Here is a 16449-nt window from a genome sequence, read left to right as displayed (position 1 = left end):
ATATGTTGGTATTCCCTCTACTGCTACACGCAATACATTGGAATTGGTGTCAATTTAATCAGCTGCTTGCCTTTTCATTCACAATAGATGACAAACCATATGATATAACAAACCATATGACTTAACGAAACTCATTTACCTATGGCATGAAATCTGGGTACAGATTGTGTGAAGCTGACAATTGATTTTTATATGCTCATAGAAAATAGCTCTCCTTACTAACAGTAATTTGGTAAGAAGCTCGAACAACTCACTTTTAGGTAATTATGCGAAAGTTTTAAACTCCGTTCACACTGCTCATTAAATCCGGATTTAAGGCTCTCGTCAGCTGATTTTATAAAGGGAAAACAGATGATGGAGTAATTAAATCAGGATTTAGATAAGCAGTGTAAAAGGCGTTTATCAGCCTTATGCAGAAAACTTAATGAAGATTTAAAACAGGTTTATTTGACACATATTTCCTTTATAGAATTGTAAAATAAACATATTTTAAGGCTTTATAAAGTTTTTTCAATAAAACCGTTATTTTTTAAAATTTATTTTTCTTGGGGTTTAACTTTGTGTGTTTCCTCCCTCTACTGGAATATTATGCCCAAAGTTTATACCAACCCCTAATATGCACACTGGGCTTTTGAGCCCAAATTTCGTTTCTCAAAATTTTCATTAATTCATTTTTTTATCAAAAAATTCTGTATTTTTTTTCTAAATTTATAAAAAAAATATCTAAAAAATTCCACAAAAGCAACAAAAATATGTAATGTATATCTTAAAATTTAACATAATAATAAAATCGTTGATTTTGCTTTAATTCGTTTATATGGTTTGAGTGGTTTGAATGTTTTTTTTTGTATTTTTCCAGTTGTTATTGTTTTTGTTACGCCTTATATAATAAAAAAATGGCAAATTCCACATAAATATTCAAAATTATTTTTATTTTTATTTTATGTTACGTAGCTAACTTTCAGCTCTATGCATATTGCATGCATACAATTATTTCAAAAATTCATCTTCTTATTCGTTTTCTAAACAATAAAATTATTATTAATAAAAAAATTAACAAAAAAAAATCAAACCTTGATTTTTATAATATTTGCTATAAGTACACGATGTCGTAAGGGCTTTACGATTTTATTTTTTTAATTCTTTAATTATACTATAGATTTGTTATTTTTTTTATTAATTAATATGTTCCTTAATGGAATATAACTTCAAAGTAATTTGTTTTTGTATATATATTTTGGGATTTTCTTTGTTGTTGCTTACCTAAAAATTTTTTGGGGATTTTAAAGTAGTTGAGTATATTGTTTGTTGTTGCTTCTGTCATACGCCAAAATGTTTTTAGTGGCCACCAAAATTTAAAAAAAAATGTATTTTTAATTAAAATTATGTTTTAAATATGGTTAGCAGTGTTTTGTTATAATTGGGCCAGTTTTTCCTTTAATCACTGCTGTATTTGGCTTTTTGTTTGGGCTTTACTGCATTTACTGCTCATCCTCTGGTGGCATTTTGGCCAAGGTTAACAAAATCATGGTTAATTCTTTGCGAGAAATCTTGCCATCCTTGTCATAGCCTACACCGCGTAAAATGGTTTCCTCAAAAGCCTTCAGGTCCTGAGCATCATAGTCATCCTAAAATGGTTAGACAAAAACCCCACACAGATATTAAAACAAAAAAATATCATTTGTATATTTTATTTCATGGTTAAATGATTTCTTTTTTGGGAAATATATTTTCCCCTAAGGACGAAATGTCGCAAACACAATGTACCATTTTGTTTTTTTGGAAGTCAGCAAACTTTGTTATTGCTTACCTTCTTCACCAGCTCCAATAAATCTTTAAGGAATCCTTTGAGTTCTTCATTTTCAATTGAGCCGCTATTATCCTTTAGAGCATGAAATGCACAGAAAGGAAACCAAGAAAATATGCAAAAAAGGGAATTAGCATCTGTTTTCGATAGAAATATAATTTGATTTCGTTAAAGATACTGGCAACGACATTGATGTTAAAATAAATATGTCATGGTTTGTTCGGAGCCTTTTTTTCCTTTTCTTTCATCTTTGCTTATAGAAAAAAGAAAACAAGGGAAAGGGAATACAGTATATCCAATCATCAGTTTGTGATAAAAATCACATTATGCATATTGATTATTTCGCTGAGTATGGCTGATGATAACAATCATAACGATGATGATAATGATTATGGTCCATATCTTTTACTTGTGTTTTGTTGTGTGTTTCTTCAATGCTTATATTATGGCTTAGGGAAATATTTTATTATACTTGGGAATCAATTTTCTCTTTCAGTCAACGAGAAAAATGAGAAAATAAAACCCTAAAAATGTAGCATTCTTTGAATTTATTAAGCCATTATACTTTGACTATACATACAGTCAATAAAATAAGTTTACGTACACTTTGTTTATCCAATAAAAAAGTCCAGCTAAAAATACTCATGATGTAAAATTTCTTAATATGACTCTTTCTACTTTGCTAAATCATCTAGCCAATACGTATAACCAAAGTTCAGATATCACTCAAATTTGCTCCCTAATATGTATTCAAAAGAAACAAGTAAAAGGGCGTTAAGTTAGGCCGGGCCGAACTTTGGATACCCACCACCTCGTTTATATATGTAAACTACTTTTCGTCATTATCCGCTGATAAATGCATAATTTATGCCCCCATAGCAGCTTTATCGAAATATGGTTCGATTTGGACCGAATTTGACACGGATATTAAGAGGTCTAATAAGTACAAGTCATTGTTCAATTTTGTAGAACAAAATATTGGTCTTTTTGGTTGCCATATCCAAATATAGACCGAACTGATCCATATACGACACGAGAAATCGGTCTATATGGCAGCTATATCCAAATCTGAACCGATCTGGGCCAAATTGAAGAGGTATGTCGAAGGACCTAACACAACTCGCTGTCCCAAGTTTCGGTGAAATCGGACAATAAATGCGACTTGTATGGGCCCAAAACCTTATACCGAGAGATCGGTCTATATAGCAGCTATATCGGAATCTGGACCGATCTGGACCAAATTGAAGAAGGATGTCTAAGGGCCTAACATAACTCATTGTCCCAAATTTTGGCGAATTCGGGCAATAAATGCGCCTTGTAAGGACCCAAAACCTTATATCGAGAGATCGGTTTATATGACAGCTATGTCCAAATCTGAACCGATATGGGCCAAATTGTAGAAAGTTGTCGAAGAGCCTAACACAATTTACTTTTCCAATTTTCGGCGAAAGCGGACAATAAATGCGCCTTGTATGGACCCAAAACCTTATATCGAGAGATCGGTTTATAGGGCAGCTATATCCAAGTCTTGACCGATCTGGGCTAAATTAAAGAAGAATGTCTAAGGGCCTAACACAACTCACTTTTCCAAATTTCGGCGAAATCGGACAGTAAATGAGCCTTTTATGGACTCAAGACCTTAAATCGAGAGATCGGTCTATATTGCAGCTACGTCCAAATCTGGACCGATCTGGGCCAAATTGAAGAAGAATGTCGAAGGGCCCAATATAACTCACTATCCCAAATTTCAGCAAAATCCGATAATAAATGTGGCTTTTATGGGCCTAAGACCCTAAATCGGCGGATCGGTCAGTATGGGGGCTATATCAAGATATAGTCCGATATAGCCCATCTTCGAACTTAACCTTCTTATGGACAAAAAAAGAATCTGTGCCAAATTTCAGCTCAATGTCTCTATTTTTAAAGACTGTAGCGTGATTTCAACAAACAGACGGACGGACATGGCAAGATCGTCTAAGATTTTTAGGATGATCAAGAATATAAATACTTTATAGGGTCGGAAACAGATATTTCGATGTGTTGAAAACGGAATGACAAAATGGCTATACCCCCATTCTTCGGTGGTGGGTATAAAAACACAAGATTTCATCTAAAGAAGGCCTAAAACCTACTTTATGAGAAGAGTGAGCCTATGCAGGGAAAATCGACATTCAAGTGCTGGTTAAAGAGTGAATCGACGTTGGGAACAATTGCGACATCTAAAGGAGGACCCAACATATACAAAAGTCATGTGAAATTTTTTTAGTTTCTACAAATTTATCATATGCTTCTTAATGTACGTTAAAATTTTTTGATATGAATTTCCGATAATTTTTTTGTTTTTCTACCCTCTCATGAATTTGACATCATGAAAAACGGTAATGACATATATTCCATTGAAGTTCAGAGCCAAAAAAATTAAATATGTTCGTATTAATGGTGGGAACTCAGCCATTTTATTTGCTAGACACATGTGTACGTAAACTTTATTGATTGACTGTACATGTTTGTATTATGCTCTCAATGCTAAGGACTGTAATCATGTTTTTGGGCCAATTCGTTGTAAGATAATGTTTTAATTGAAATGTAATGAGTTGTTAAGTCGAAATTAAATGGTTTATGATATGATAGGCCTCTTGTGCCACCACTTCAGCCAAAATAAAAAAAATATGTTTTAATCTGAACAATCGTCATTAATGAGTGCCTCTCATTCCCAATTTTATTTTAAATATTTACTTTGCTTGGGATTATAAATGGGCGAAATCGGTGCATGTTTTCATACAGCTGCCATATAAACCGATCTCGGATCTTGACTTCTTGACCGTCAAGATACGGCAATTCTTATCCGATTTGGCTAAAATATCGTTTTTTATGACACTCAATAGATGTGCCAAGTATGGTCCGGATCGCTTCAAAACCAGTTGTAGCTCTCGATGGCGTAATTATTTTGCACATTGACTTCTCCTTTGAGTTTCAATATATTTACTTGCTAAGTATGGTCTGGATCGTTTTAAAACATGATATAGCTCCCATATAAACCGATCTTCCGATTGCACTTCCGGAGCTCCTAGAGGGTACAGTTCTTCTTTGATTGGTCTGAAATTGTGCACAACGACTTCTCCTATGAACTTCAACATAGGTGCCTTTAATGGTCCAAATCGCTTCATAACCTGATGTAGCTCTTCTATAAACCATTATCCCAATTTTCTTTCTTGAGCAAAATAGGGCCCAAGTCTTGCCCGAATTGCACAATGATTTCACAGAAAAGAAAGCAGGTTCCCCGAAGAGCTGCGACAACGCTGAAAAAGAGCTCCTCGCTTTCAAGTACTCCGGGAAGATTAAGCCACCACTCTCTCAACGGAGACTCTATACAGTATCCTATGGAGAGAGACGGAATATCTACTAAGGAAGCGCGCACGACTACAGAGTCTTCACTATGACTTTTAAAACGACGCCACAGACATCACTGAAGGGGAAGATGGTTGCTGAAAAAAGCTAAGGAGCCACCTTAGACCACCTATGACCTTCAACATAGGTGTCTTATATGCTCCAAATCGGTTCATAACCTGATATAGCTCTCATATAAACCAAATTCCCGAGATATGATATATTTTTTATGACATTCCGATATGTGTGTAAAATTTCATAAAAAGTTCCATTCAAATTCCCCTCCCCCAAGAACGAAATAAAGGAAATGCAATGATTATCGAGTTGATTTTTGTGGAACATTTCTCCGAAGTTTTATGTTTAATGAAATTATTTTCAAAATTTGAATTTCAGAGAAAATCTCATCGACATAAGAGTTGCATAGAAAATTGTGAGGAAATTCAATTTGCATAGAGTGTTTGTTTGTCAAATGAGATTTGTAAGCAAAATCAATTATATTTTAATAAAGAGTTTCCAAGAAACGTAAGCGTACATCAGAGCGTATGAGTGGTTGCTACTACCAAATTGGTGTGAATCATACGCATCAATACACAATGAGTATTCATATTAGTATGGCAATTAAAATGAAAACTTTTAAAAATTAAACATTTATTCAAGAATATAAAAAAAGAGATTTGTTAAAAGAATTTTTGTTTAATCAGTTTTAAATTAAAAAATAGTTTCAAACATTCGAGCTGTGAGTTAAAAAGTTCAAAGTATTTTCAACCCATTGTGCATCTCTCACTTGAAACCAAAAAATTAAATTGAATGCATCTTTGTTAATGCATAAAGTATTTCGTTTCAAAACATTTATTTGAAATATTCTCAACATATTTTCCATTTCCCACACTTAGCTTTTCTCATTCTCACCGACTTTGTTTTTCTTGCATGTTCGAAAACTTTTTGAAATATGTTGGTGATTATGTTGCATAAGGTGCAACTATTTCACAAACAACAGTAGATTTTAAAAACTTCTAAACTTATTTTCTACTTAAGGGGGGATAATGGTCTTAGAAACTTTTTTCCTACTCACGAGGGATGAGCTGGAAAATGTGTTGGTTTTTTTTTCCGCAGTTCAACTAAATCACCTTTATTTTCGTTTTTCTAGTTTTTTTTTTATTAAAACGCATGACGTAAAAAACACGCAAATGTAAATAACAGTTCAACAACTTTGACTTACTCTGTCATAAAGAGAAAAAACTTTTTCAATATCCTCCTTTGTCAACCTGGCTGCACCCTGTGTATGGTAGCATGAAAAAAAAAACACAAAGAGAGACAAAAAATACATCAGAAATATGGAAAGAAATAACATTTAATGATAACTGCTTGTTTCGCCTTTGCTCAGGAAACAAGTTAGCAAATTATAAATTAAGAAGAAAACTTTTATTAAAAAAAAAAAATTCATATGGAAAATAAAACCATATAAATAAATATAATGGTATATTAATTGGGGGAAGGGGGACTAGGGACAGTCAAGGGGAGTAAGTTAATAAAGTTCTTTGTATTGTTAGAAATATTACAAATATTATAAAATTTACAAAAAACACTCATAGTAAAATTATTTTTTTTTTGCTTTTTTCAGATGGAGCCATAAAATCGGTGAGTCAATGTTTTAATGTACCCCATATAAACCACATGCTTCTTCTATTTATAAGTGATAAAATTCAATATATATTCCATATTGCATTTACACTCCCTCCCACTATGCGCTAGTCCTGTCGTCTAATTGTCCTTGAACTTTGAACTAATATGCTTTTGCTGCTTGTCCTTTTACCAAACTTTGTTTCTAATGCGAATTTTTGTTTTGAGATTATCTATATGGCATACCTGTCTGTACCTTGCCACCTTCAACCACACACACACACATGTACACAGTGTGGTGTACTGAAAAACTGTGAAAAAAAAACCCTCATTTGGTTTTATATTCTGCAGCTGGTGTTACATTTTTCTCTTTGTTTTTTGGCTTTTTCATATAATTTATTTGCATTTGACACTTTAAGCATTACGTGTTCCATTTGCTGTAAACCATGAACACATTTGAAAACCTCCAACTGAGAAGCAAGAAAATATTGGGTACAGATATGGGTAATAAATCTCAAAAATCAATGATTTTTCAATGAAACTCGAAAAAATGCACACGCAAATGATTTCGAATTACAGAGAGAAAAAATCATATTTGGGACAATTTTTTTTTGTCGATATTTAATTTTCATAGAAAATTTCGTCGAAAATATAATTTTCATAAATTTAAAAATATAATTTTATAAAAAATTTGTTCGGAATTTGCTTAATTTTCGACAAAATTGTTGATAAAAATCACATATTTCGATTAAAGAGTAGTGCCAAAAAAAAATTTCCAAATTTTAGTATGTTACAAAAAAATTTTCAGAATATTTTGCATATTAAATTTTTTAAAATTAAATTTCAAAGAAAATTTTGTTGAATTTTTATGGACAATTTTGTCAAAATTTCGTTTCCTACAAAATTCCATAAAAATTGTTGAAAAAATCTGACGTTAATGTTCATAGGCAAGGCAAGTTATATGACACCAAAAGGTCTACAGACCTATAAGCCTTACGTCATCTCTACTCAAAACCATGGAACGCATTGTGGATACCATGATAAAGAGTACAAAAAGCATGTCCATGTCAAAGGTATGTCGGTGGGCAGTGCGTTGGCAGTACGTGGTTGTTCATAAAATAGAAGAATCCTCCGATGCCAAGTCATAAAGACTGGCGATATGCATTGACATTAAGGGGGCTTTTAACACTGTGCGGACAGACACATTGATACAATCCTTAGACCAGTACCGGGTGGAGAGACTGGACAAACAATATGCTAATGAACAGATGGATAATTTGGGGGTCCCATGATATGAATATAAGGGAGAAAGTGGCACGGGGCACGGCACTCCTATGTGTGAACACCATAAATGACCTATTACGGATGCTGACTGAGGAGGAATTTGAACCCGTCTGCTATGCAGACGATGTTATAATATTTCGAAAAAGTAAGGATCCGAACCACCTATGCGGAAGGGCCGAAAGGGTCCTGCAGATGGCATACGTCTAGGCTAGACCTAGGAGTCTCAACGTTAACCCAAAGAAGAGAAGCTTGCCCCAGTTCCTTAGTGGAATGTTCATGGGCAAAATTTGTAATTTGCATAAAGGATCGGAGCAGGTCATACCATCGCGGTGTAATCGAGGCGACGATAGGAAACCTGGAAGGAATGGAAGAGGTTTCCGTTCAGATACCTGAGAAGACCTTGAGGTTGAGTGCGAGGCACTGCTGTCAGGGAGATTGGTATATATGGCAGCTATATCCAAATATGGTCCGATCTGTATCACATTTGACAGGAATGGGTAGTGGGTACACACTGTGCCAAATTTCATCGAATTCAGACAATAAATGTATCTTTTATGGCCTCCTTATATCGGGAGATCAGGTGGTCGGTCTAATGGCAGTTATATCCAGATATAGTCCGATCTGAACTGTACTACACAGAAATGGTTATGGGTCTACCAGAACTCACTGTGCCAGATTTCATCGAAATCAGATGAAAAAAATACCAATTTATTGGAGATCGGTCTATATAACGGCTAAATAAAACTAAAGTCCGACTTTATGAGATCAGAAGGTCAGGTTTATATACAAAGAATACGAAATCATCAAAGATTGTTTGGAAAATTTTTTTATACCCAAGATATCTGCAAAATTATATATACCCAAAAAATTTATTTATTGGGTATTTGCCCAATAAATACCTAAGCGTTGGGTATTAACCCGGTAGAAACCCAACTCTAGGCCTGACTTATACAAAATTTCGCATGAGGTGTTCTATTTGACTCCCATATATGTGCTTAAGTTTCATCAAAGTTGGTCCAGATTTATATGTAGCTTCCGTATGTATTTTTATTATTATTTTAACGCCTTCAAAACTGCGGTAACTAGAATTTGGGTCCTATTCCCAAAACATCTTTTTTTTCGGCATATCAGAAAGTATACAAAATTTAAGTCTGAGATTTTTATATAGGTTCTATTAATTAACTAATTAATTAAAAGTTGTTGGTAGACTCGGAGGTGTAGGGTATTATATGGTTCATAAAAAAGGCAATGGTTTTTATACATTTTTTGTTTAAAGATTTAAAGATGTAAATTTTGTCAATATTTATTTTTATAATTTTTATAAGAAAATTTATGGAAATTGTTGGTTATTGAATTTTCATTAATTATTATCATTATTAAATTTTTTATTTAAATCATGCCACTCAATTTTTGATTATTTAAATTTGACATTAAATGTCACTTAAAGCAAATGTATTCGTATCCGCTTATAGTCGCATAATGGATCATATGAATTTTTAATTATATTCAAACGAACATTCTGAACTCAATACCGTTTGAAAGAGACAGAGAGAGAGAGAGAGAGAATGAGGGTTTTACCCCACAGCTCTAAGAAAAAAAAAAGTACTCAGATTTGATGACATTTAGATAGCAGAGTGTAATAATTGCTATTGCAATGACATGGGCCATATTATGTGTCCAGCACAGTCAACTACATATACGCATAACTATGTGTTTATACTACTCATGGTGATTTTTGTTTAAGTGTGTGTGCATATATGTGTGTGTCGAGAAGAACAAATTAGGACATGCCATATAAAATGTTGACGCCATTTCGTTACTAATTAAATTACTGTGAGAGTGGCAGCGGGAGAGAGATAGATAGAGAGGGGAGCTATAGAGAAGGCGTTTGCTTATAAGCGACAGCTACCAAATGGATTTTGGATTTATCTCCAGGCCACAATCTAAATTGATTTTACGAATGATCTATTATTGTCAGTATTCAACATTTAAGGGTAAAATGTAACACTAATCACTTTAGTTTGTAGATTAAAGATTTTTGTGTGAAGATTAAACCTGATTTAAGTTGCATTAGCAGCAACAGCAGGTGATTTATATTTATGGATTATCTAATATTAAAAGCTGTTAATTAAAGAACTGTAAAGGTTATAGAAGTTGTTCATAAATCTCTCTCACTCTCTCTCAATCTCTATCTCTCTTTTTCTTTTTGATTATATCATGAATCTCTGCAAATGAACATGTAATCATTGCAAGACCTCTAACTCATTATAATTTATAACCAACCAAAACGTGTTGAGGGCAACTTCGTTTGTATGGCAGATTTTAGAGTTTCTTCCATGCCATAGCTTGTCAAAAATAATAATGAAAAATATTAAATTACGTGCCAAAACTATGAAATAACTTGCCATTTTTTAAGTGTTGCCATACATGTACAGAGAGACGATAAAAAAGAGAGGGAAATATAGACAGCGAAATAGTTACTGTGTTAAGGTAGAGCTGCAGGGATGGAATGCTAAAAAGTTCTCAAGTTCATCTAAAAATAGTGTTAGGACTTGCAAAAAGGTAAAAACTATGACAAATTTTATATTTTTTTTCTTCGCAAATTACAAGAAAAATTTGCCACTAAAGTATAGCGGTACATTCATTCTTGATAGTTGTAAAATTATAAGACGATTCAGCCATGCCCAACCGTTCGTCTGGCTGTGCTAATCACACTACTGCCTTAAAAATAAAGATATTTAGCTGTTACATATGGCATATGACCGGGCTAGACGCAGAGGTCTCAATGTTAACCCATAGAAGACTGAAATATGCCTGTTCACGAGGAAGACGAAGGTGTGCCAATTTAATGCACCACGTTTCCTCAATAAGACGATTTCGATATCTGACAAGGTTAAATATTTAGGTGTGATCTTGGATAGGAAACTGAGTTGGAAGTGTCACATTTAGGAGCGTACTGAGAAGATGCACAGATGTTGAGCACTATGTAGACGGGCTGTAGGCTCCCAATGGGGCCTGAATCCGAGGATAGTCTACTGGATCTACAGGAGCGTAATTAGACCTATACTTACTTACGCCTCAGTTGTTTAGTGGGCTGCGATGGAGAAAAAGGGCAACGTAAAGACCATACAACAGGTTCAGAGAACAACAAGGACGGTAAGGTCACGAACAGTCTTGCAGTGTAAGAAGGAGATTAACGCCTTCTCTGAGGATGGCGAAATCCGCATCGTTTGGGTGCCGGGCCATAACGGAGTAAGGGGAAATTAAAGGGCAGACGATTTGGTGGTGAAGGCCAGAGGACTGCCGTTAATAAACTTGGTTAACCCGAAGCCTTTCTGGTCGCTCAAGCACTGTCGCTCAAGCAACACTGTGCTCAAGCAACACTGTGGAAAAGCGAAAATCCTATGGGGGGTATCCAGATCGCGAAAAGACGAGTCTATTACTGAAGGGAAGTAAGAAGGAGGTCATTATAGCTATTGCTTTCATAAAGGGACACATACGAATACGAGATCGCTTATGCAAAATCTGTGCGGCAAGTGATAGCATGTATAGCGCATGTGGGGAACAGCATTTCCTACGTCATTACCTGTCTTCTGCCTGTGTTTCTGCGGCTTACAGTTACCGGCACTTGGGTGGGGACACAATACCAGACATGAACCAACTTAGAGGCTTGTCAGATTACTTTTTTAGATTTTCTTTCTCGAGGTTACTTTTTTTAGGTATTTAGAACGCACAGAAGCCGATTATTGGCTTAGGTGTATGCAGATTATATTCGCACCCACTTTTCAACCTAATCTAACCTAAAATTTTTCATAAATACTTACTATTGGAAATGGGCCATATGGGCTCAGATTTGGATATAGTTTACGTATAAATAGATCCTTCGACTTCATTTCGTGTGCTCCTAAAAGCCGAAATTATTATCCGATTTGACTGAAATTTTGCTTAAATACTTTTTATTAGTGTAGGTCGATTGGGATTCTAAATGGTTAGCCCATTTAGATCGGTCCATGTTTTGATATAGCTGCCATGTAAATCGATCTTGGGTCTTGACTTCTTGAGCTTCTAGAGCTTCTACAGGGCGCAATTCTCGTTCGATTCGTGGTGTTTTGGTATCGTTTCCAATAACTTTGCTAAGTATGGTTTAGACCGGTTCATAACCTGAAACCGATCTTGGGTCTTGACTTCTTCAGCTTTTAGCAGGTGTTTTGGTATCACTTTCAACAATTGTGCTATGTATGGTTCAAATCGGTCTAAAAGCTGGTATAGCTGCCACATAAACCGATCTGGGGTCTTGACTTCTTGAGCCGCTAGAGGGCGCAATTCTCATCCGATTTCGCTGAAATTTTGCATGAGGTGTTTTATTATGACTTCTAACAACTGTATTAAGTATGGTGCAAATCGGTGCATAACCTGATATAGCTGCCATATAAATGGATCTGAGATCTTGACTTCTTGAACATCTAAAAGGCGCAATTCTCATCCGATTTGGCTGAAATTTTGTACAACGGCTTCTCCTAAGACTTTCAACGTTTGTGTCCAATATGGTCTAAATCGATTGTTTGCCTAAAAAGAGATTCCGCGTAAAGAACTCGACAAATGCGATCCATGGTTGAGGATATATAAGATTCGTCGAGGCCGAACTTACGCTCTTACTTGTTTAATTTGTTACTTTTCCTTATTATTATTATTATTTTTTTTTTTTTTTTGAAAACACTGTCAAAAATACTAATCCTAATACTTTCATTACCTTGGGGGAAAATGTTAACCGTAAAACTACCCACTGAAGCTGTCATCTTGGCCCTGTTTTCTAAAAAGATTACAAATTCCTTTTGCCCTTTTTCTAAGGATTTGTTAATATTATTGTTAATGAATAATTTTATTGTTAAGATAGTCGCTTGAGGGTTAAAGTATTTCACAATATTTTTCTTTGCTGGTCTATCATTAACACACCTTAAATGTGAGGATTACCGTTAATCTTATGCCTACAACAACTAACTTCTCCATCCCTGCCATTTACTCATGGAAGCACCATGCCTGACCCTTTGCACTGCCATTTAAATCACTTAAATGCAATTTTGTAATCCTTTATCGCCCCTTTACCTCACTTGCCTTAGCCATATCAAAAGGCCCATGCACAAAGCCTGCATTTAATCAGTTATGCTTGGATGCTCTTTTTATCTCTCTTTCTCTCTCAGTCTTTATTTTTTGTCAATTAGTAGTGCACACATATAAACATACGTCTGTGTATGGGTGTCTGACTAGATCACCATATTAAAAAATACAATTTTTATGGCTCCAACGAATTGCTTTCGTCCGAATGCTTGCTAATATGCTTCTTCTTTATGGGGCTCATCACATTCAAGTATTTAAACATTAATAAAAGTTTTAAAGATGTTTAAAACCTAGGAAACAAGGAATATATATGGGATTTTCATTCTAGGATAAGGGGGGAATTCTTAAGTAATGCTTAAATATAAAAATGTCTCTACTACATGCTAAAACATGCTTCTTCTTCATGCAACTCCAAGAACTCGTAAATAAAATAAAGTTTTCTCTTTCATTTACATATGAAGAGGATGCGAATTTTGTTAGATATGCTTTTTGTTTGAGTAGTAATATGGGAGTTTTTGTTTAATGTGGTTGCTGTTTTTGTTATACCCTTTTGTATAAAATATTTGGTAGGTGGTCGGTATATTTTATTTTCTTTAGAGTTCAACTTAAAAAAAGCACTTAATTGTGTGTTAACATATATAGTTGATATAGTATTTGTTTTTTTTTTTTTGTTTTATTTCTTATGCAAATTTTATGTAACAACAACTTAAAAAATCATGATTGCTTGGCAGGTGAACATTTATTAAGGGGACTTGGATTGGTGAGCTAGAATTTTGAATATTTTGAACTTATTTTACATTTTCCAAATAGTCACACAAAGTTCTTTAGTAAAAATTTTCTTATTTATTTTGTTTGTGTGTGAGTTTTTTGGCAACAACATAAATATAATCGTCTTTTGTAACAGCTGTTGCATAGTCATTCACAATATTAAACAGCCGCTGTTATGTTGTCATTCACAATAGCGAACAAACAATACTAAACAGCCGCTGTTATGTTGTCATTCACAATAGTTTTGTAGTCATTTACAATAGTGAGCAGCCCTTTTTAGCCTAAACACATATATGAAAATCTATTATTTCACTCATACTTAAATAATATATAAACTTAAATATGTTTCAATTTTTTACACTTAAAGAAAGAAAGTAAAACCTCAGCATAATAAAATCCATTTTATAAACATTTAAAATTCTATCACACCAATCACAAAACACTTTAGTTATATTGTAATTGTGGGCGCCACAAAAAAGAAAAACAAATTAATTAAATAATTTAACAATTAACACAACATTGTAACATGGAATGTTAAACATTTAATGATGTTGTTGTACCTATGGCTTTTTATTTTTTTTTTTCTTTACGCAAATTGTTAAACGAAAAACAAAAACAAAAATGTAGGCTGCAAGAAAACAAAAGAAAGTGTGCTAGACGAGGTACTTACTTCAATACCTTCCTATGTTTATTTTGTTATTGTTTTTCATGTTCATAGACAAAATTCGTTTTGTTGTTGTTGTTTGTTTCAAGTATTTGCATGGTGTTTATATTGTTGTTGTTAATTAATTGATGTTGTTGTTGTTGTTTTGATGGTGATTGATGGTGGTGGTGGTGTTGATGTTGGTGGTTTGTGAAGCGAACATACGTTAGTGATTCGAGTGCGTGATTTTATTTATGAGGCATGGTTGTTATTGTTGCAATCCATTGTTAATATATTTTTTTTTTGTTTGTTATAATTAGTTGTCGAGATCAAGGCATAGAAGAAAATTTATAGAATGCGAATTTAAATAGATTTTTTTTCCAAAAGAAATGAAAACGTGCAACAAAGTTGTTTTTTGTTTGTTATTAAATTATTCGTTTATTGTTTAAGGATTGAAGCATTTTCGTTTTGAATTTAGGGGGATTTTTTGCATTTGCATTTTATGGTTTGTGTGTGTTCGTGTGACAGAAATGAAGGTGAGGGGGGAAATGGAGGGAAAGAAGAGAGAGATAAAATTATAAATATGTAAATTTTGTTTATTAGTACTTATATTTGGGGCATTTTATACTTTTTACAAATAAAGTTTAAGCAAACAAAAAATTTAAAAGAAAACCTAAAGCAATAAAAATGGCTTTAATATGCCTAAAAGCAAATTTCTTAATAATAACCTTCCATACGGTGTAACGAATGTAGGTAAGAATCTCTTGTATATCCTGGTTTCGATTTTAGAAATATTTTTTGTAATTTCAAATTTTATTTTTTAGAAAATTTTTCTGAATGCAAAATTTGGCTAAAGACAAAATTTCAATAAAAATATATACAAAAACAAAATGTCAATGAAATTTTATTACAATTTTGTCCTTAGACAAAGTTTCATTGACTTTTTTCCTCAGAAAATATTTCTAAAAACAAATTTTTTTTAGACAAATTCCTTTAAAATTATGTCAATTAATTTTTTTTTGAAATTTTGTCTTTTTAGAAAAAATTATTAGAAAATATTTATCTTTTAAAAAGAATATCCTTAATTGTTTTTAGTTTTTAATTTTAAGAAAAATTAATAGAAATTTTGGATGAGCAGAAAATATTATTAGAATATATGCTTTGGAAAACATTTTATTGAATTGGTACCGTTAGTGTCAGAGTAAACTGTTAAACAATAGGGTTTCCTTTATTTAGGACAATTTTGAAAAGAAAAATCCAGGACGCAACATTCATCAGAAAAGATTGGTATTTTTGTAACATCTACCCTTTCATTCTTTATGCTACGCTATGTATGCAAACCTTACAACATATTCTCAAGTCAAAGATCACGGCCTCTTTCATTGCCATTTGATGGCAAATCCTTTTTGATAACAATTTATTTTAAACCTCAAAGTTTCTTTATTATCTCAAAGTTATTCGAAATTACTTCCTCTTTATCTCAGCCATTTCTATTAAAGTTGATTGTTGTTTAAAATCAAGGCTTCCTAATCATGAAAAGTTTATTTGGCATGATTACCACAAGAGCATATTTTATTAATACCATTTTCATACGCTTAAGAGCAGAAGCTCAGCTGTTTTCCCTCTTTGGGAAGGCATTCCCCTTCCTGCCTGCCCATTCATTACTCAGCCATAGCTATTTCTAGTCATTCGTCTAGTCTTATCGTTGCTGTGCCCTCATCATCATGATTCGGAAACATTTCAAATGTTGCTACTTTGCAACAAATCTCCGACATATTGCCATTTGTCGGTACATTTGACTTGTGCTCCGATGACAATTACAAAC

General features: G+C 33.5%; 1 protein-coding gene across 2 annotated transcripts in view; it reads right to left on the bottom strand.

Annotated features, from left to right (window-relative positions):
- Positions 1-850: 850 nt before the first annotated feature.
- LOC106096304 (calbindin-32) overlaps positions 851-16449 on the bottom strand; it is an 81697-nt gene continuing 66098 nt past the window's right edge. For both annotated transcript variants that reach the window (XM_013263987.2, XM_059370413.1), the window contains exons 9-11: positions 6414-6470; positions 1811-1882; positions 851-1628 (exon numbers count right to left, since the gene is read on the bottom strand). In XM_013263987.2, coding sequence (XP_013119441.1) covers positions 1482-1628; positions 1811-1882; positions 6414-6470 — 276 coding nt within the window. In that variant the 3' untranslated portion in view covers positions 851-1481. The remainder of the gene's footprint in view (positions 1629-1810; positions 1883-6413; positions 6471-16449) is intronic.

The sequence above is a fragment of the Stomoxys calcitrans genome, chromosome 5 (genome assembly GCF_963082655.1).
Source record: "Stomoxys calcitrans chromosome 5, idStoCalc2.1, whole genome shotgun sequence".
Lineage (NCBI taxonomy): Eukaryota > Metazoa > Arthropoda > Insecta > Diptera > Muscidae > Stomoxys > Stomoxys calcitrans.
The sequence above is the reverse complement of the archived record's forward strand: the minus strand, read 5'-3'. Positions and strand labels throughout refer to the sequence as shown.